Source organism: Triturus cristatus, chromosome 3_1 (genome assembly GCF_964204655.1).
Source record: "Triturus cristatus chromosome 3_1, aTriCri1.1, whole genome shotgun sequence".
Taxonomy (NCBI): domain Eukaryota; kingdom Metazoa; phylum Chordata; class Amphibia; order Caudata; family Salamandridae; genus Triturus; species Triturus cristatus.
The window spans coordinates 909,689,962-909,711,494 of NC_140583.1; the positions used below are offsets into that span (position 1 = coordinate 909,689,962).

Below are 21,533 nucleotides of genomic sequence, written 5' to 3' on the forward strand. Positions count from 1 at the left end.
CCCACTGCTTTACGTGACTGCAGGTAGCAGGACGCATTAACATCTCTCTATCCTTCACTGACAATTGCGGTAAAGTAATGTCGTGCAGGAATTCACTGCAATCCTGCATTGGTTTTCATGGAGGAAGAAGTGTACAGTGGCTCGTGGTAAGCGGCAAACGCCTGCGCTGCCGCCTTCCCAGTGTTGCATTTACACCCAACCTCATCCACTAACCCAGGGACCCATCTGTCACTCACCCTTCTCTTACCCAGCCAGGCGAGCAATTTATTTGTCTTTTTCCCCAGCATCATATAGTCTGTGCTGAGTAGCCAAGGCCTGTGCCCAGGCCCTGTCCTGCAGCAACTTACGCAATTCTTTCTGGCGCAGCCTCAGGCGGTGCCTCACATCCTCTTGTCTGGTGACTCCCTCTGCCACCTGAGATTCCAGAACCAAAATATCTTTCTCCAGGGCGTGGCAATGAAGCTGTGTCTCCTTCCTCGTGGTGCCCACCCGTGCTTGGGCTCGCCCTCTGATCACGGTTTTAAACGCCTCCAAAAGAGTCAATTAGGAGGCCACAGATCCCACAGTCAATGAAAAATAGTTCTGCTCCCTTCCTCATGTCGTCCTTAAAGTCACTGTCAATAAAGTGCCATGGGTCTATCCTGGGGGGTAGGGCATAGTCCCTCTTGGGGCCCTCGAGCCTAGTCTCCACCGCGGAAGTGATTGAACCATTAGTGTTGCACCTGTGAATTCCCCCAAACCGGGTGCTGTGTAACAAGATAATCCAATCTGTAGAGTCACCCGCATGCCACCGTAATGTGGGTCTATTACTTAGTTGTGGGGTGTTGGTGTCTTTATATGTCACCTAGACCCACAGCCCCAAGGAAGCCCCCCAGCGGTCCCACTCTTCTCCCTGATGCTACCCCTCCTGCCACATCCATCTCTACAGAGAGGACGTACTTTATGTCACCCCCCCAGTATCAGATGACCTTCTGTAAGTTCAAAGAGCAATGGACTCAGTGTCTCCAATGTGGAGGTCTGCAACCCGATGGGGCATATACTGAACAGACGTTTAGAGTCCTTCTCTCCCATTTGCCACTTAGGGCCACAAACCTTTCAGGTGGATCGGGCCACGAGTTCCCTCGCATGAAGGAGAGGGGCTGTCTTCAGAGCACTCCTTCCCCTCTACAACTGGTTGTGTACCCTGTGTGTGCTATCAGTGTGTAACCGAATCTGTCTAGTGCTTTACAACGGTTACCTTGTAAATGTGTTCCCTGTTGGAAAATGATCTACAGAGCATGTCTCTTAATGAACTGCAGGACCACTGATCACTTAGGTTCACCATTAAGTCAGTTTACATTCCAGTACCATACCCTCAATGGAGTCATCATCGTCTTGTGTCCGACCACAGGTAGAAAGGACCCCAAGCTAACCATATGGCCGGGTTCCTATGCTCCCGCACACCTAAGTTCCTCTCTCAGTGCACTGACTGCAGGGTGCTTCCCTGTCCCCCTGCCTCAGTACGTAATTCTGCATACAGGATGACATCATGTACACACAACTTTCCCCAACTACTCCCCCCCCCTCCTCTACACTGCTAATAAGGTAGAGCCAACCGCAACTTCTCGACCTGCAGAGTGCCCGTCGCCCCAAATCCTGCATAGAACTATAAGAGGGGGTGTCACGGCCGCCTCAATGTAGATATAAAAGAAAAGAAGGGGAAAAAAAAGAAAGCAATGGAATCAAACCCCTATTAGAATAGTTAAAATTGTCCCCTCTTTGAATCGGCTAGGTTGGACCATAATCTTGTGTTCACAATCTCTATTATAGTTCAACATCTTTTCAGAGTTGGTCCCTTACTCCTGTGCCCCCGCTGTGGCTCCATTACAGTCCCAGCCCCACTTTCTTTTACCTTTCAGGTGGCACGGTTCTTTTTAGTGCGCACCATTCTCACATGCTCTGTGCTCAGTCTGGGGCCTTCTCCACCACCCTTTGCGCCGGCTGGCCCACATGCTTATCGCGGCCTGGATGCCCATCGCTACGCCCCAGGCCCTTGCCTCTGTCTCAGTTTGCTTCCCAGCCCTCCAGCACTCTGACGCCTCCTCAGGCGATGCAAAGTGCCACATCTTGCCCTCCACTATTACTGCGGGGTGACTGTTTTGATTTGTTCTGCATTCCGTCCATCAATTGTGTGTCTTTTGCTCCACTATTACCAGCAACTTCGCCGGGAATAGAATCATGTATTTGAGATCACGTTCCCTGAGTTACCTCTTCACCTCAAAGCACCTCCTTTGGTGCCGCACTTGTAGCGTAAAATCATGGAGAAAACTAATCTAGGCATTTCCAAAATGTAGGTCCCCCTTAGCCTGGCAGCTTGAAATAGAGCATTGCGGTCCCGATAGTTAAAGACCTTCACAATGATTGTCCGTAGGAGGGAGGGGTGGGGCGTCCGGATCTTAGCGGAGGTACTTTTGCGCGATTTGCCATTTAAATTCGAGAAAAATGTGGACGGTCTCTTGTGCTGCAGTGTATTTAGTATAAGTATTCAAAAAAGAAGTCTACGCTGGGGGCCTCCACAACCCTGATGTTGTTCCTTCTTGCCCTCCCATCCAGATTCTCTAATTTGACTGCCAATGCTGTGGCCTGTTGGGTTACTGTTTGGACTTGAGATTCCAGGTGTTTTGTCATGGACTGGAGTTGGGCTATCTGCGTTTTGGCTGTTGTGACTTTCTCAGAGAATTTGTGGAGGTCTGCCCTAATCAGGTACTCTTTGATGGTCATAGCATCTATTTTGGACTCCAGCATTCCTTTCACATCCTGAATTGCCACCATAATCGCTCCCAGTGAGGGTTCAGCTGTTTCCTCTCCCTCCGACACGGAGGGAGCCCTTGGGACCGTGTAGTTGTCCATTTTATTGATTTGAGGGACTCCTAGGCCTTTAAGCTTTCCTATCTTGCTGACTGATGTCATGGGGGATGCCCCCAGCTCCCTGTTCGGATCCTTTAATGGGTCCGATAGTTATCGTTGGTGCAGCGTGGGCCGCCTGCCCCTTATTCAAATAGTCTCCTGGGGAGGGGAAGGAAGGGGGTGAGCCAATCACCACTGTTAGGCCCTCTCCCCGTTACTTCGGTGGGCCAGTTCCTCCCCGCAATAATCTCAGTCCAGATAATGGTAGGTACCCCCCTCACCCCAGCCACACACCGAGTGCGTTCTTCCTTTCTCAGTCTCTCAGGCGTGGCTCCTCGCTGCCCTCACTCGTACGGCCCGTGCCCATTGAGGCCTCACATAGGAAGGACCACGACTCCACTGTGTCTGGCCGTTTGTATCGCTGTTTGCTTAGGAAGATGTCATGCCAGTCCCTTCAGGTCTCCGCACTGTTAAGTCTCCAGGGCTTAGTCTCATTAGCAGACAATGCTGCTGGCCCAGTCACTCACGGTGTGCCCCTCACTTGTCATCGTCCCAGTGACTACCGCTCGCCGAGCCGCCAGCTTGAACTTCGTCACCTGCCCAGACCTCCGCTGGGCTTGCCACTCGGAGCAGCTCCCCTTGACGTCGCAATGTCTGCTCTGGTTGTGTCTAAACAAAAGAGAGGAAGTAAAATGGGTGGGCTATATTTAATGAGGTCCAGCGTACATGCCCTGGAAAGACATACAAAGAAAGAGTATGCTGTTCCTCCTCTTTTCCCGGTTTCGGCGGAGCGGGTAGGTCCTACGACCACCTTGGGCATCAGAAACGAGGCTACCACGCCATCCCAAAAGGCTCGCCACGCACCGATTGGAGCGGTACTAGTTTAGCTTTTAGGCCACTCCATTGCGAAAGTGATAGATTAATTCATACTTTCTTAGGGCAGACTTGACTAGGTACATACATATGTGAGACCCTGTCATACACCCTCACGATTGTAGATAGTTTGCACCACACTGGTCCTGATGAATTGCCGCTGGATCCTCCTGACCATTAGGCGAGAAACATGTTGACCATCCGAGCTGAGCGTTGTTAGTCCTTGACTTAATGAGTCCAGACTACCGCCACTCACACTGTTTTTAAATAGGGCGGTTTACTGACCTAATAAATGACGTTATTCAGACTAATCAACCCTTTTTAATACACCCACCAACATCTACACCTACCTGGCCCTTACTTGCACTCATCTTACGGCAAGGAACAAAAGATCTCCGATAAAGAGCCCCTTACAGGGTGCCCGTTGGGTATTGCAGCGCCGACCCGACAAGGAGCAAAACCCAGATGATGAAGCATGACACCTAGCTTGCTGGGTGTGTGGGGGTTTTAGTTCCACCCTTGTGGGTCCCCCACCCCCATTTCATTTTTTGACATCATTTTTCACTTTATCTCCACCCGGGGTAGATTGTGTACTTCACAGAATCACCCCTGACCAGGAGGAGCAGCATACTCTTTCTTTGTATGCTCTGGTTGTGTCCCAGGGGCCGCTTGTCCGGCACTTGGAGCCCCGCGCCATCCAACCTGACAACGCAATCCAGCACAGGGTTCGCGCAGCGGCCCAGTCCCAACTCCTCTGATCCGCTTGCCCGGCTGGGTCAATTCCTTCTGCTTACGGGGCGATCATCAGTGTCGGGCGCCCATCTGTATGTTCCTTCGTCTGTCCCTGCATTTGTCACCCACGGTGCTAATTTCAAGAGGACGGATTAATGACAGATTAAGGGGTTAGACCCTAAACCGAGCACAGCTCAGCTAAAATGCGGCCATCTTCATTCAAGGCCAAGCCACACCGCTCAAATATTAGCTTTTTTTATCCTCTCATTGCAATAAAGAAGCTTTTAAAGGGGTGTGTTTGTTTTAGGTATTTCAATACTTGATATTTCATTCTGTAGCGCAAAGAGACTTCCGCATATGTGAATTCTGTAAAACTAAAAATATACAGATACAAATTAATAGTTTTGTGTTCAGTCGCACCTTCCAAAAGTATTTGCACCTCTTCTTCAGTGCCTTGCTTTTGTGTTTTCTTACATGAGAGTGCAAAGAATTCAAATTCAAACCATGTCCTTGTGAGTATATTGAAAGAGACTGATAAATCACCTAATCATACATATTCAGTAGCTATAAAAATCTGTTGCAAGTATAAAAATACAATTACATTAAAAAACATTATTTATAACTTTGTAAATGTTGTTCATCAAAAAGGCTAATAATGAGACCAGGGAGTCAAGATACAGTTCCTGTTTGTACCAAACGAAAAGGTTACTTACCTTCGGGAAATATCTTTCTGGGTGATACCCTTGCAAACCTGCAGAATCCTCACCTGCTGAATATTTCAGGAGCCAGACTGGATCTGGAAACTTGAAATAATTCTCCTGCCAGTAGGAGCTGCTGGCTCCATGCAGATGCCAGAAACAATGTCATGGTGACATCACTGTAGCCATATTGCACACACGCCAAAACCCTTACATCAGTTACCCATCTGTTTTTTCAGTGCCCTTAAAGGCAGAAATATGGAAATTACATCAACTCTTATGGGAGCGAAGCGCAGCAATTTAGGTTGGAACTTTATTCCTGAGGCCTACGACCGTTTTTCAGAACAGTGAGGTGGATGTGATCAGTAAGGAATTGCAGATAGGGTATCTGCCAGAACAATAGTTACTGAAGGGAAGTTACATTTTCCTCTGATGGATACTCCCACCTGCAAACTTCTCACCTGCTGAACAGATTCCAAAGCAGCCCCCTCACTAGGTCTGATGGATAGTCAGATGAAGAACTCCTGGTGCACAGAGCATGGAAAATGGCCAAATAATAATGCTTGGTGAAGTTGTGAATGGAAGCCTATGTCACGGCACAACACATCTAAGCCACAGGAATTCCCACAGCCAATGCAGAGGTGGAACATTTTGCCTAGGTGGAAAGCGCCTGGATTCCCTCTGGCAGTTTTCTTTTGCAAATGCATAGCACATTTAGCTCCATAACATCATCCAGCGGGAGAAAGTTCTCTTCTGGACTGCTATTTCCTTGCTGCTGCCTGTGTGTCCTATAAAGAGCTGGTAATCAGACCTAATCTCGTTGGTGATTAGCTGACGCCCGCCTGGGTTCCAGCTGGTGTAACTGCTCTTCCTCCTTGATGTGATGGAGTGGGGCTACAATATGGGAAGAGCAATAGATTGTCCAAGATGGAAAGGAGTTACAACCTTATGGAGTAAGGCTGTTTCAGTTCTGGGGACAAGTTTGTCCAGGAACTAGCATGTGGACAGTGAGCATACGCTCACTGCGGCCAACACTCACTGACAAGTTCTGCAAAGATCAAAGGAACAAGAAATACAGCCTTAGGATTAAGTTATCACAACTGAAAAATGGGAAAAGACTCAATAGCAGTGCCCATTAAGATAGTCAAAACCAAGTTTAGGTCTTATAAGGGCACGAAAAAGGACGTGGGAGGAAAGATCTTTATTCACCTCTTGAGAAACTTCATCATTAGAGGTGATATGAAGAGGGATGGCTGATCTTTGAGACAATGGGAAGCTGACGCGGCTGCTATATATATCCATCAATGCTGCCCACTGCGTAGCGCTCCTGGGTCAGCAAGAGTACTAATTGGAGAATCTCAGAAAGGTTAGCCCTTAATGGATCCACATCCTTTACAGCCCACCAGGTGACACAATTGTTCCACCTCCTGTAATAGACTGACTTAAGATCATGTTGATAGCCTCTGAGGCAACAAAAATGACTGTGAGAGATGCAGCAGGTCCACATTCTACAGCCTTCTTGACCAGGCCATAAATATGACTTGGTTCTGGTCCTATTAAATCTTCCTCAGAATCTGAAGAATCAAGAGTGTAAGTGGAAACGCATGGTAAAATGGAAAGTTTCACCTCAATTCAAAGGTGTCATCCCCCAAAGCTCCCTGCAGCAGATACTAGAGGGTCCCAGGCCTACAACCAATGGGTATTGCTACCAGTGGCAAAGGGGTCCACCTGAAGGGTGCCCCACAGAACTATGTTGTCTTGTATCACCTCTGAGTAAAGAAGCCACTTGTGATTGGCAAGATTATACAGACACAGACTTTCAGACCTGGTGTTCAGAAAGTTGGACAGATTTTTGGAGACTAGCCAAAACCCAGGCTGAAGCGCCGAAGCCCAGAGCAAGATTGCTTCTCAACAGAGATTTTAAGAACCCATTCCTCCTTGCTGATTAACATTCCACATTGTAGTCATGTTGTCCGTCAAGATCTGGAGAGACTGGCCGTTAAGGGAAGAAGATCTTGAGCACAAGCCAAATAGCCCTCAGCTAAAGAAGGTTGATGTGAAGTTCTTGCTTCTCTAGAGACCAAACACCTCTGATTTCTAGGTTCTCTAGATGAACACCCAACCCGAATGCATTAGTCACGACCATGGTCATGGCTTGACGACGGCAGAAGGCAACGAATTAGGTTCTTTTCCGTCGACCACCAGACTAGGTCTGCTGCAGTTGTTCTGGGACACCACAATGCTCTGTGCAAGATCTTCCTTGTATTGGACCCATTGCCTGTGGAGGCAGCACTGGAGAGCCCTCATGTGCCAGCATGGATGCGTGAGCAGAAGGATACATGAAGTCAGCAGACCTAACAGGCAGAGAACCACCGGAACAGGAAACGGAGCTCTCTTCGGAAACATCCGAATCACATTCCAATGTTCCAGATCATTTGTTGAGAAGGAAAAGCTTGAAACAGTGTTGTATCCCAGACTGTCCCTATGAACAGGAGGCGCTGAGAGGGCTCTAGGTGAGACTTGGGCACATTGATGGAAAACCCAGGTTGAACAGCAGTGGTGCAACTCCATCTGCGAGGAGCCAGCTTTGAGTGGCCTGCCATCTAGGTATGGGAATAAAGATATCACCAAATTCCTGAGATTTGCCACAACCACTTCCACCACCTTCATGAAGACCAAAGGTGCTGATGTCAATCTGAAAAGGAGGACCGCAAATTGGTACGTGCTGGACTCTACCATTAGCTTTAGGAAAGTCTTATGCGACTGCAGGATCAGCATTTGGAGAAACACATCCTGCAAGTAGGGGGACAATATCAGCACCAGAAGAGCCATCCTGAACTTTTTTTGTGGAGGTAATAGTTCAAGATCCTGAGGTGTAGGATTGGATGAAGACTGTCATCCTTCTTTGTAACTTGAAAGTACTTACTAGTAAACCCCTGGCTAATTTCCCACCAACTCCAATGTTTCTGTATGCAGCAGGACTGCCACCTCCTGTTGCAGTATTGGCAGGTGGCCCTTTGACTGAACAGACTTTTAAGGTGGAAGGTGACCCACTCGGCTGACGTAATGACCTTTGAGGCCTGTAGAAAGAAGGATACCAGTTCCTGCAATAGGCCACACATGCTCCTTTAGGAGAAGCTATACCAGCTTTACAGGTGGTGCAGGAAGGAAAGTAGGAGAGTAGCAAGGTCTGACAACCACTGCCCCTGCCTCTGCCATTGTTGCTTAAAGGACAGGAAGGGATTGGCATGGTTTAAAGTGGAACACAAGAAGACCTGAAACCTCCGAAGCTGTGTGAAGTAATTTGCAGGGTATTAAGATTGGGCTGTGGCCCTTCCATCCTTAAAGTACATTAGGCCTGTGTCTCCAAAGAGACATTCTCTGTCAAAGAGCATGCCCATTAGCGTCGCCTGGACATCCGCTGAGATCCCAACTGATTGCAGACTGATATGACAGTACAGGGCTACAAAGGACCCTGTGACACTGGCTACTAAATTTGCCAGCTCAGTCCCAAAGTAATATGTCTGGAGGCAACCTGGCTGGCGTGGACAACCTCTGCAAAATAGTCTCTGAGGTGATCTGGCAGGTTGGCGATGATCATCATATCCCACAATACATGGGTATATTGTCCCAGAAGACAGGTTGAGTTGAGGGACCGCAGCAATCAGCTACCTACGGAAAAAATCTTTTCCTTCGCCTCCAACTTCTTGGATTCTACGTCTGTCAGGTAGGCCAGGAAGACACCTAGAATTCACTTTACTGCAAATAGAGGCCTGCACTAATAGGCTCTAAGACAAGTAGTGAACAGAAAGGGCGGCAGCATGCGCTGGGGCAGGTCTGTATCTCCTAGCCCCTGCTCGGTTTTCTGCCAGTGCTGTAGTCTTTTCCTCCCAGGCATCTTTTATAGGTTCTGGAAGGGCTTAATTAAATGGTTGCAATGGCTTTGCTGTGGTGGAAACTGATTATTCAGTGAGGATGTTCCTCTTGAATTCCACAGAGGGAAGGGGGAATTCAATAATCTTGGCTGCCTTTTGAAGGATAGCATGGAATGATGCCATCTCTTTCTAGGCTGAACCTGCGGGTAGGTCAATGTCTGGAGACATATTCAGATCTCTGGCATTTTGCAGTGCTAGGTAGTCAGCTGTGTCAGAAGTGGTGGTAGGATTCCTTTGTCACTGGGGTCATCTGTATCTTGTTTCCCTTCGGGCATCTGCAGTGGGTTTGAAACTCATTGGCAGATGTTGTGCAGTCAGCCGATAGCATTGGTGGGAACCATCACGATTTTCCCTAACTGTTACCTCTTCAGGAATTTTTGGGGCCTTCCTTCTGGGCCGTGAATAGGGTTTCCAGTTTTCAGTTAAAACTGATTTTAACTGATAAAACATCACTGAAGGGACTATTAATTTTTCTGCAGTAACTGGAAAACAACTGTTTTCCCTCATCTATTCCGTATTTCTGCTCAGTCCTTGGAGTTACTGCTTTACACATAGCAGGTTCCTTGAAGGCCTCCTTCCCCTGATCCAGCACACTTGGGAGCATGGGTAGGAACTGGCTTCTTGTCTGGGATGGCAACAATGTCTCCAGCAGGAAGCAAGATTGAGGTTTCTTCTCCTCTAGCTGCACTCCATACGTGTCTGCAGCCCTCTTAACGACCTGGTAGTAGATTCCTATGTCGTCCGGCGGAGAAGGCCTCGAAGGATAGGATTCTACTCCCTCTTCCGGGGATTTGTCATCGAGATCCTGCCACTGCAAGTCTTGCGCCTCCGAGGATGTCGACCCCTGGTAAGTCAGTTCGTCTTCCTCACCTTCGGCATCGCCGTAATACATGTCTTACTCCTCCTGTTCCTCGACTAGTTCTGGTGTCGTCGGTGGTTGAAGGTCCTCGACGCACTCTTGGGCCTTGGCTGTGGGCTTCGGCGGAATAGTGTACTGCCTCATCTTTTCATCGCAGTCCCTCTTGCATTGCAAGATGCTCGCCATTTCGGCCTCGAGACTCTTCTTTTTCTTTTCCATCTTGGACGCATGTTCGGCATCGAGGGTTTCAGCCTTTCTCTTCGCGGTTGTCGAACTTGTAGCCGCTTTCAACCCTTGATTTTTCGACGTCGAAAGGTCCCCTTCTGGACTGCTCTTCGACAACTTTGCCTTATTTTGGGTTTTCGCCGTCTGGGAGTCCTTGTCCAAGGAACCGACGGACTGTTTGTCTTTGGATGCAGTTGGGGGCGTCGAGTGTTTCAACGGCAATGCTCCCTTCAAGGACTTGGGCTCACTCTTTCAAGTATCAGAAGAGTGCCTGGGGTTCGACGGCTCTTACCTCCTTCGGCGTTTTCTTTTGGACCTCGACGACTGGGACGTCCTCCGGTCCTTCGGCGACATTATCCTCTTCTCCACTGGCGAAGCCCAAATCTCGGAGCGATGGAGGCTCTCCCTGCCCCTGCATGTTGCAGTTTGCCCTTCTTTGCCTCTCTCTTACTCTGAGGGTGTTCGGGTGAATGCCGCGCAGGCATTGCAGTCCTCGCTTCGATGGTCGAGCGGCAGGCAGAGATTGGAAACTGGGTGTTGGTCCTTCTGCGCATACTTGTGGTGGCAGTTGGCGCAGAATTTAAAGGACGATCCAGACCCAATGGTGGAAAAAAATCTGCAGATGGCGACCAAAGGTGGGAGCTTCTGGAGGAAGCGTGCCGACGTCATGAAAAGGCACCAAATGGTGGTATGTCGACGCCCACCTGGGCCATGAGAAAAAAAAAAGAAGAAATACAACAATTCCGGACCCAACCACTAGATGGTGGGATAATGCACAGCATTGTGAATCCAGAAAGATTTATGCTGCAAAACTAGAAAACACCTGTTTTCCCTCACCTATTCCATTGGTGCTGTCTGCTGTAGAACAGTAGAAGGGCAGCCCCTAACTTTTCATTGAGGGATGCTCACACAACAACACAAATTGCATTGGCAAGCCACTTAATATGCCTTTGTGACCATCCGCAAGGTCCAAAGACTGCTAGGATGTACTTCCACTTTTTAGGGAGCATGGCTCACCTCACATGACTACAGTTCGCTGCTGTTCTTTTGTAATGGGTAGCAGGTTTGAAGCTGAACTCTGAGCAGGGTCTCAGAACAGGGCAAGCAATCATCCTAATTCTTTCACAACAGGAAAAAGCTTTGCTTTATGATAGCTTAGGCATCAGGAGCGAGGCAAAAAGGATCACTTTGCATATGGACGTCCCCAGAATCAATGCCATCTTCTAAAACACTGCATGCAAGACTGCTACTGTTCGGTGTACATCTTGATCTTCTGATACGCAGTCCAATAAGGGTCACCTCTCTTCTTCCAAAAACCTCAGGGGCCTTATCATGAAGATCTTCAGTGCCTGTGCACAGGCCTAGAGTACATTTTGCTGCTTTGATTGAAATAGCTGTTTTTAGCATACACATTAGATCAGAAAATGTATGTTTTTGTGTAGGACCGAACACAGCGTAGCTCACAAATGTGAATAGGCAGTGACTGCCCTATGTTTCCTAGTATGTGCTGCAAGCAGCACAGTTTCAGCAAAATAGATGCTTAGACACATTCCGAGTCTGGGCAACAATGTAGTGCATGCTCAAGATAAAGTCACAGGATCACCTAGTTTAACTTTCATTCCCAATGCCTCTACGTCAGAATGAAGCTTGGAATGTCTGGTGGCAGTAGAAGGCTTGACAGTCTCCTACAAACCACTGTGGTCATATATGGAAACATATTCAGATGTCATTGTTCTTTCCCCAAGATGAAAAGTGGACTAGAACAGTGCTCGCTGCACTGAACACAAAGGTAAAGCACTTTGTGCAATGTTATGTTATGTGAATGTGTAGAGTGCAGTTAATCATGCGTGAGGGTATCCAGGCGCTGAGTAAGGCAGGCCTGAGGGAGGAGAAGCAGATCATGCCTGTTTCATCTGGAAGAGCCATGCCTTGAGTTTCCTTTGGTAGTCAATGAGGAAGGGGGGAGGGGCTACTGAGGTGTTTTGGGAGGTCTTTCCAAGTTTTTCTCATTGTATTTAGCTGGCAAAGGCAGGAGTGAGATGGATCTGTAGTTGTTGAGGTCTGCTGTTGGTTTCTACAATAGGGCATTGACTTCTGCTTTTTTTCAGCAAGATAAGAAGGTGGCGGTGGTTATGGAGGTGTTGATAGCGGTAAGCGCTGGGGGGGTTGATAGTTCTTCCACGGTTGAATATGAAGTGGGATCTTGGGTTTGAGGGGGCTCCTGAGTGGATGATAATCATCAGGGAGGTGGCTTTTCCGTTCGAGAGGGACTTCCAATTGCTTAGCTGCTGTTTGGCGATTAATGAGGTGTCCGGCTTGTCGAGGGATTTTGTAATCGTATGCTGTGGAATTGGCACACCTTTCCTGCAGGAAGAAAAACCCTGCACAGCTTTCAAATAAACAAATTACACTCAAATGCTTGGTAAACATGGATACCTAGACATTCCTGTGCTGGCTTTCAAATAAACAAATCCCACAGACACAGACTAACAATGTAAAGTAAGCATAATTCACTGTATGAACTGCAGAAACAATTGACCCAAGGCATACTGCTGGCCATTAAGTTTATTTAGTACCTTAGGTGCTTCTTCAAGCAGAAGTACAGTTTTCTGTCACCAAAGGAGGTACAGCTAGTAGTATGCACATTAGTTCCTTAGCACATGTCTCCCCTATGACTGTGTGGGGCAGGAATAGATCGGGATTCGACACTGGCCTGCTCAGAGAACAGCAGTCCTAGTGTATGACCAGGAGGTAGGCATTGTAAAATAAACACTACAGGAACGAGGAGGAGTCTGGGGAACACAAGGAGGACTAAGCCAATCCAATAGAAGCTTGTACATCTACTGCTCATAACACCAACGCTAATTGCTGCCCCAAATTTTACTTAGATGATAAAGGAAAACAATGGACCCTGAAGGGGGAAGCACATCCTCAACTTCCACGGAAACTAGCCTATAAACATCAGAAGGATTGGTTTTACTAGAACACATACAATTTTGTTCACATACAAATTATTTATAATCTTAGGAAGGCGAACTCATCAAGGTCAAGTTTAATGTAGAATTAAAACAGTGTCTTCTAAATGATGCAACAGCGCAGTGGATGTGGGATGAGTGAGTAGTACGCTAGTGCGATACAATATGTATATGTATGTATGTGTATATATATATATATATATATATATATATATATATATATATATATATACATACACACACACACACACACACGCACACACATCAATAGTGACTGTGGAAGATGTACAGTTGTTTAATCTAGACTCTAATATAGAGTTGCAGACTCCTGAATTACATATACATGTATACTATTATAGTGACCCTTTAGTGTTGCTTGTACAGGGTCATCAACGGGATGGAAAAAGGAGAAACACCTCTGGGAGGGAAACAACACATGAGTTGTTTGAGTGATAGTAATGTCAAAATAGCAATGTCATATGCACATACTAACTCTTTTAGGTCCAGATTATACAGCTGTTGAGAAATGGCTTTTTTAAGCTTGGATATAAGGAACTGTAAATACACAGTGGAGACACCATAATGTATTATTGTAAAAAAAAAAAAACACAACCACGCTTAAATGCTATTAACAAATCACAGTTAAAAAGCAGTAATGGTTAATGAATAAAACAAACAAAAAAAACCTTGAAACTGACCAGTTATAGTTAAGTGACACAAACTAGACTTTGCGGACCCTGCCTTGAACACCAGCCATATATCACTCAGCAAACCAGCGTTGGAGGTGCGAAAACTTAATAGTTGATTAAACCGGGAGCACATCTTGCAAAGGCTAATTTTTATTGTCTGAAGGTATACTAGAATCAATTGAGTTATCAATACATCAGATTTTAATTTAAGGACTCACACTTTTTGTGAACATGTTCGAGATCATAGCATGGCTCGGCAAATCTTACTTCGACAGCATTAGAATTACTGTACTTTCACTATTCTTGACTCACTGCTCCTGCCGCACACTGTTTATGCTGCTGCTATCAAACTTCCTAATATATCTCTATGCTTTAACACACTTACCTTCATCTTAATGTACAAAAGTAGAGACTTCAAAAAGCCCTTTCAAATTAAAACTACAAAAAAAAAATACACAAGAAACAATATACAACCAAACCAGTACAATTACCACATCTTTGTTCGGCTAATCGCTCTGCATCTCTTTTCAAAACCCACCTCTCAAAAACATCTTCATTGTTTTATTAGTCAATTTGAACAAATGTGTAATGTGATAAAATATTACAAAGATATTACTTCTTTAAAAAATGTAGGTTCAACAAACATTATTCCAACAACATTTTTATTAATTTAATTTTAGTGTAGAACATACAAGTCAAATCAAATAAAAAAATATCCCAAGTCAAATATTTACTGATTGTTCTACAAAAAATACATTTTAAAATAAACCCTCTTTAGGGATTCCTGGGGCCAAGCCAAACAATTATGCTGTTAATCTAAGAACACTGCCATTCAGTTGCTCAACTGAAAATAAATCAAATACCTTATTATAATTCTTCGCCAATTCCAACATTTCTTTTACCACACTCTCGTTAAGTTTGCAATGCTCATTGTAGTCTTGAAGAGTTAATCCTTCCATCCAACTCTTTTTATGTAGATTTAGCAACATCTGTAAAGCAAAACCACGTCCAAATCATCAAGAACACATTTGTGCAACAATACTGTTTTATCAACCTTGTTTTTTCTGTAGAGCACCAATCGTGCAATTTATGTGTAAACCCATCACTTGAGTGGCATCACCTTAAAAAATTATCAAGCAACCAAGATGCGACATAAGTGTTGACAATCGCCACAGCAGAGATTAGTGTAATGTTGCAGGCATATCCTATGTATAATTATTACAGTCTTTCACTTAAGTCGGGACCCATGGAAGGGAGGCAAGTCAATGAAAATGGCAACTCGGAGAACTAGGAGTGGTGTTGTAAAATACTTTCTTCTTTAAATCTTAGCAATCTCCATGACTTTTCACCACATGTTCAGTTTACACTATTATAATTTACCAAAACGAGGATGCAATGGGTTAAATTTGAGATGTAATCAATTATGTCAATTAACATGTCATGAGTGATGTAATGTGAGGTCACAAGCAGTGCACAGTGGAAGCTTAGTAAACTATAACTTAACTATCCCATCACTTTAACCTTTGTTTTTTCCAGTGAACGGATGAAAAAATAAATAAATATTTTTACAAAATGGTACTATTTTAAAATTGAGGAGCTGTTAAACAACTGGGAAGATGGGTAGGCTGAGTAAGCAAATGTGGAAAGGGCATGCTGTGCAGAAGTGTATCTCTTCAACTATTTGTAACCCCTGTAAAAATACATTATGCCTGAAATTACTAAAAGCCAACATCTCCCCTCACATTTTTAATACTCTGGCCTCAAGCCTGAATTAACAGCTTAATATGCATTTACTTAAGCCCTCTCCTCAGGAAAGGCTTTACATTCAACAATTCCAATTTCAGCAAAATGCTGTTTCAGGATTGCCTCATTTTTGTTTTGAAAACAAAACATTAGTGGTGTAGTTGCTCATTAGAACTCTGTAGTAAAGTTGCTGTTGATCACTAGGAAGTTAACCAAAATGCATTTGCTGGTGATGAAAGTAGGTTTCAGTCTGCATGGCAGAAGGTTTTACTTAAATGGATGAGGAAAACATTTGGGAACTCGTAGAACTCCTCATTTTGTTATTTTTGTAAAGGAAATGCTCTAGCTTTTAAAGCTTAGATTCCATCAAGGTGGATTCATGTGTACCACAGTTTTGTCCTAAATGAAGAATGTTAGCACTCAAGTTGTGCATTAGACGACTGAGGAAATTTCTGTTGCAAACTGGGGAATCAACTAACAGGCTGTTAATGCTGTTGGAAGCACATTTTACTCAGAATATCAGATATAATTCTTACATAGCTAAGGAAGAAAGTGTGAAGGGATAGAAAAGGTGCTATCATTTTAGCTTCTGGAGCACCTCTCATAACCTCCATGAGAAATTAATGAGAGAAAACAGTTTTCTCTCAAATACAGTTCATGAAATCCCAGCAGAGGACCACCATTTTCCACAGGGTAAACTTAGAACACATAATTCCTAAAATGTGTATTGAACCACCAACAAATGATTTATATCATGACTAAAATCAGTGATCATCCTTTATATGTGCTCCTTTATGTCACCCTTTTAAACAAGCTTTAAGTACATGCATTTCCATGGGGACCGTGCTCCGAGTTCTGTAACACATTGTCCATGTTGTAGCCAACCAATCAAAGGGTATCAATGTGGTACCCACCCACAGGCACTTTGGGCCAATGTCTACTCATCCAGTCCCTTCATATTTTTTTTACTTCATTTGCAGGACACAGGTAATATGTCTCTGAGTCCTTTCAGGGCTGCTACAACATACTGTGATGGGTGTGGCCCGTCAGTCAGCATTAACTAGTCCCGATAAAAGTGGTCATTTAACATATATTTGAACATCAACAGCCTAAATGAATCTACCTTTTTAAACATTTCATGACCACCCAAGCAACTCTTTAAACAAAGATGTCTCGAAAACAGCTGAATGGATTTAAATCGAAGAATTAAGTGCATGATATCACAGTAAATTTCTAACTTTCTGCCAAATTTGGTGCAATTCCAGGTATCATTTTAAGCTCGAGCCTAGACAGCGCTTGCGTTGTCTCTCTGAGACATGTTGTATATACTCTGTGGGATTACAGTTCATCCACTGCTTTTCATTTGTTTGTTTGTGGCCTGTAAAAATCCTTGCTTCCAAGTGGTTAATCTTTCCTTCTTGTCCTTTCTTTTCTTTGGATGGTATACAGTTCTTAAATTTCAAAGTCAATCAATCAACTTTATTCGGATGCATTAACCATCCATAAAAGCTTCGCACAGAGCAAAAGATGCATAAAAAACAAAAGTGTATGCATAGAAATACAATAAAAACTAAATAATTTTTTTAAATAATCGACAGGGTTTAAGAGAACATAGACCTATTTATTCACCGCCGGGTTTTAGGGAGAACCCAATATATGCATCATTTCCCTCATTAGTTAATAGGGGCCACCCTTGACTGGATCATCTCCAAGGGGTCAACAGTTAAACTTATCTCTATAGACCCATGCGACTGGTCGGACTACCATATTATCTCCTTCCAATTTCCTGGCACTCACAAAACAAGGGCACCGCAACCGGTGATTCCAAAACGCTGGGTCAGAGACACCAAAAACCTGGACCTCAGGGAACTGAAGGCTCGCTGCAATTCTGACCTCCCCCCCTCGCATATCACAACGGCCAGTGACCTTAATGACCACTACTCGCAACTATAACTAGAAGACCTAACCCCGCTAAAACTAAAAAGAACCCAAATCAAAGACAGGAATCCCTGGTTCTGTGGCTCCCTCAGTAACGAGAGGAGAGGAGATCCCTCCGACAATCCGAAAGAACATGGAGACAGCACCCCTCAGCAGCACACTTAAAACTTCTCTGCCAGGCCAGAAACACCTACAACAGGCACATTCTCAATGCAAAAAAATAATTCTTCAGATCAGAGCTGGAGAACGCCAAGAACAGACCATGCAAGCTCTTCGAACTGGTCAAACACTAATCTAATAAACTGGCCAAAACATCGAAAGAAACCCATAAGTCTCTAATATCATCGGGAGATTTCTCCTCCTTTTTCTCCGACAAAATCACAGCCTTAGGAAACGAACTCAGCGTCGCCACAAACTCTCAACCCTTTCCGGATCTGCTGCATCCTTTCGCGTTGCCCCCACAGGCTTCACCCAAAAACCAAGCACGCTGGTCTAATTTCAAGCTCTATGATGAAGACTCTATCTCAAAAATCCTATCTACCTTAAACCCGAACAACCACTTCAATGACCCGCTCCCCACCAACTGCCTAGCTGCCGCCGCCCAATCCATCATTCCTAGCTGGACTGCAATAATCAATGCCTCTCTCAGGCAGGGATCGATACCCACTTTCTGAAAACCGGCCAAGTTCTCCCCATCTTGAAAAAGCCGTCTCTGGATCCAGCCTCCCCAGACAACTTCAGACCTATCTCCAATATCCCTCTCTTAGCCAAAGTGTTGGAGAACTGTGTGACACAGCAGCTAAGCAATCACATCAAAAACTTTCATCTACTTGACGACTTCCAATCAAGTTTCAGACCCGGGCACAGTACTGAAACCACCATGCTCCACATCATAGACGATGCCCTCCATGCCCTCGACCAAGCAAAACTTGTCTCCTAATCCTCCTGGATCTATCCTCGGCCTTCGAACAGTCAACCATGGAAAATTACTCAAACGCCTAAAATTTAGGATGGGATTGGATGGTTCTGTTCTAGACTGGTTTAGGTCATTCCTCCAAAATCGATCACAAAGATTCCTAATTAACGGTAACCTGTCTGCCCCCTCCCCGGTCACGGTTGGAGTCCCTTAAGGTTCAACCCTGTCCCCCACCCTCTTCAACCTTTACCTGGAACTGCTTTCCGAAGTACTATGCTACGCGAACATCTCTTCCCACATGTATGCTGACGACACCCAGATCTACATCAAAACCTCATCCCTCGAGGAGATTCTATCTCTCAATGAGGCCTTGAAAATGACTGTCCAATGGCTCGCCTCCAATCAACTCAAACTCAACGCAAAGAAAACTGAATTTCTCCCAATTTCCCCACCAAAAACTAACCCTGATATTCAGACATGGATTAAGGCTATCACAGCCCTAAACTGCCCACCGACCATTGTTGACTCGGCCAAATCTTTGGACATAACCCTTGACTGCAACTTGAACATGCAAGACCACATCAACTCGATGGCCAAAGCAGCCAGATTCCACCTGAGCTACCTCTGGAAAATGAAACCCTTCCTCGATGCTCCCGACCTAAAAATGGCAGTCCGGGCACTAGTCATCTCTAGACTGGAATATGGCTGTTCTACCCTCTCGGGGCTACCTAAGATCTCCATGGCACCTTTAAAAGCCTGCCTCAACGCAGCCGCCAGACTGCTTACTGGTACAAGGAAATACGATCACATTTCACCTCATCTGAAAGCTCTGAATTGGCATCCTCTCGAGGCCAGAATTCAACTCAAATTGGCATGCATCGCGCACAAGGCACTATACTCAAACTTCCCTGCATATCTTGCACAGAAACTCTTGTTATCCGGAGGAACCAGAAACTCCAGGTCTGCCAGAGACCTCTTTCTCCAACCTGCGCGCCTGCAGAAAATAAAAACCTACAATCGGGCCTTTTCTGGGGCTGCACTAAGAGTATGGAACTCCCTCCCGCCCGCCATCAGAAGAATCCCCACACTGGCACGATTCAAAAAGGATGCCAAAATCTTCCTTATGGGCAAATTCCTGCTCAATTTTCGCCTCAACCCCCAGACATCTGAGACGATCACCATGAGTAAATGTATAATGCAAATAGTACCTACGTACCCTCTATCCGTTATGTACCCAACACCCCGCCACCTCCTACCCTATTGTACACTTTTGAGACTATCGCCTCGAATAATATGTATAATGTACATATGTACCCTCTAACCCTTATGTACCCAGCACCCCGCCCCTTCCTATATTATTGTGTACTTTTAAACCTATTGTATACTGTTTTGTTCCTGTAAAGTGCTCTGATACCCTAACGGGTCAAGTTCGCGCTCTATAAAACACTAAAAATAAAAAAATAAAAATAATAATAAAAATAAGTGTAAAAATCTAAAAGTCGGTCTACTATGGTCAACGTTATATAGCATGAAATCTAATACAATACCATGATATGTCAATAATACAAGGAAATGTTAAGTCAAAATTAGGGTAAACAAATAAAAGAGAGAATACATTCACATTTGAGCAACTTGATTCATCCATTTCATCATACGTCCAAATTAAAGAGAAGCATAAGCACAGCTTTCCGTGGGACAGTTAGCAGAAATTAAATGGGACTAGTGGAACATGGAGAAGAAAAACCTCAAATTGGGTCCACCATGCTCTCCAATCCTACCCGATCCAAAAGTGCGTAAATTTAATTCAATTATAAGGATGCAAAAGTACAATAAATTATACATACATTGTTAATTTCTTTTAAAAACATAAATCGCATATCCCAACAACATGAAATGTCTGCGCACTACATCCAAATAGTAAACGAGGGCAAGAGAAATATTCTTTCTGACATAAAGAACAGCCCATAAAAAGGATGACATACTACGGCAGATCTCCGAAGAAGGCAGAGACAGTAGATATAAATATGCAGGGAGACATTATGTAAAATGGAGTGGTCTTATGATTGGTAAAATATAAGTTTTCCTCAGGTGACTATAGTATTTACCAAAAAAGCACAACATGCATGGTGTTCTGAGCCATCGCACAATCACAGGGACAATTAATAAGGTTTGTAGACCAATCATTCATTTTTTGAAAACTGATTAAATCGATGTAAAATGCCGAGCCTTAAGTGGGTCAAAACAAACCTATGGCTCGCATTTAATAAAGCTTTAAGATCGGGTTGCATATCAAAAGTGGTTAAAATAAGTTGATTTTTTAAAACACTAGGCTTTAGGATTACAGTTCGCAATCTGAGTTTTTTAAGGTGTGTCGTGCCTTAATTTTTAAAGTCATCAAGTGGAATGTGCAAATTAAAAGAAACATGGTGTTAACTTGCTTGAAAAAATGTCAATTTTAGATGTTCAAAATATATATTATAATAGTCAAATGTAAATGTTCTGATTGTATATGTAAATAGTGCAAGTTATGTTAAACTTATACGTTATATAAAATGTACTTATATATTGGTATACCACGATACAGGAGGCTCACAACTAGGTATGTGATTGTTTCATGGCTCTGTTTAACAAAGGTCAAAATCAGCTATAGCGTTTTTATCAAAAATTTCAGTTATTGTGTGGTCAGCGTTACTCAGGATTATGGCCTAGGGTGGTACATATAATTCAGTATTACGTTTTATTGTTATTAACCTAAAAAGTGGTTAGTTTTATCTCTAGGACTGGTCAGGAAAGATGGTGCCTAAGTAAGAAAGGGTAGGTCCGGTTTTGTTGCTGATCCAGCAAGTTTGACATGGCGCCAGGATGTGAACGCTGCGCTTTATAAATGTCTATTATTATTTTTATTCTTTATTACCACTTTATTTCAGTGGTGATAGGTTACCTTTTTTGTTTATGAATGTGTAGATAATATGGGGTATTTCGGGATCCTACAATAGTACATAGTGATTACAAATCATTAGCGAATTGACTAATCATTGGCTTTAGAAAATTTTAACGCAGCTAT

General features: G+C 44.4%; 1 protein-coding gene across 1 annotated transcript in view; it reads right to left on the bottom strand.

Annotated features, from left to right (window-relative positions):
* PSMD14 (proteasome 26S subunit, non-ATPase 14) overlaps positions 1 to 21,533 on the bottom strand; it is a 391,539-nt gene that overhangs the window by 38,585 nt on the left and 331,421 nt on the right. Inside the window, exon 9 of the mRNA XM_085645445.1 lies at positions 14,736 to 14,861. Coding sequence (XP_085501571.1) covers positions 14,736 to 14,861 — 126 coding nt within the window. The remainder of the gene's footprint in view (positions 1 to 14,735; positions 14,862 to 21,533) is intronic.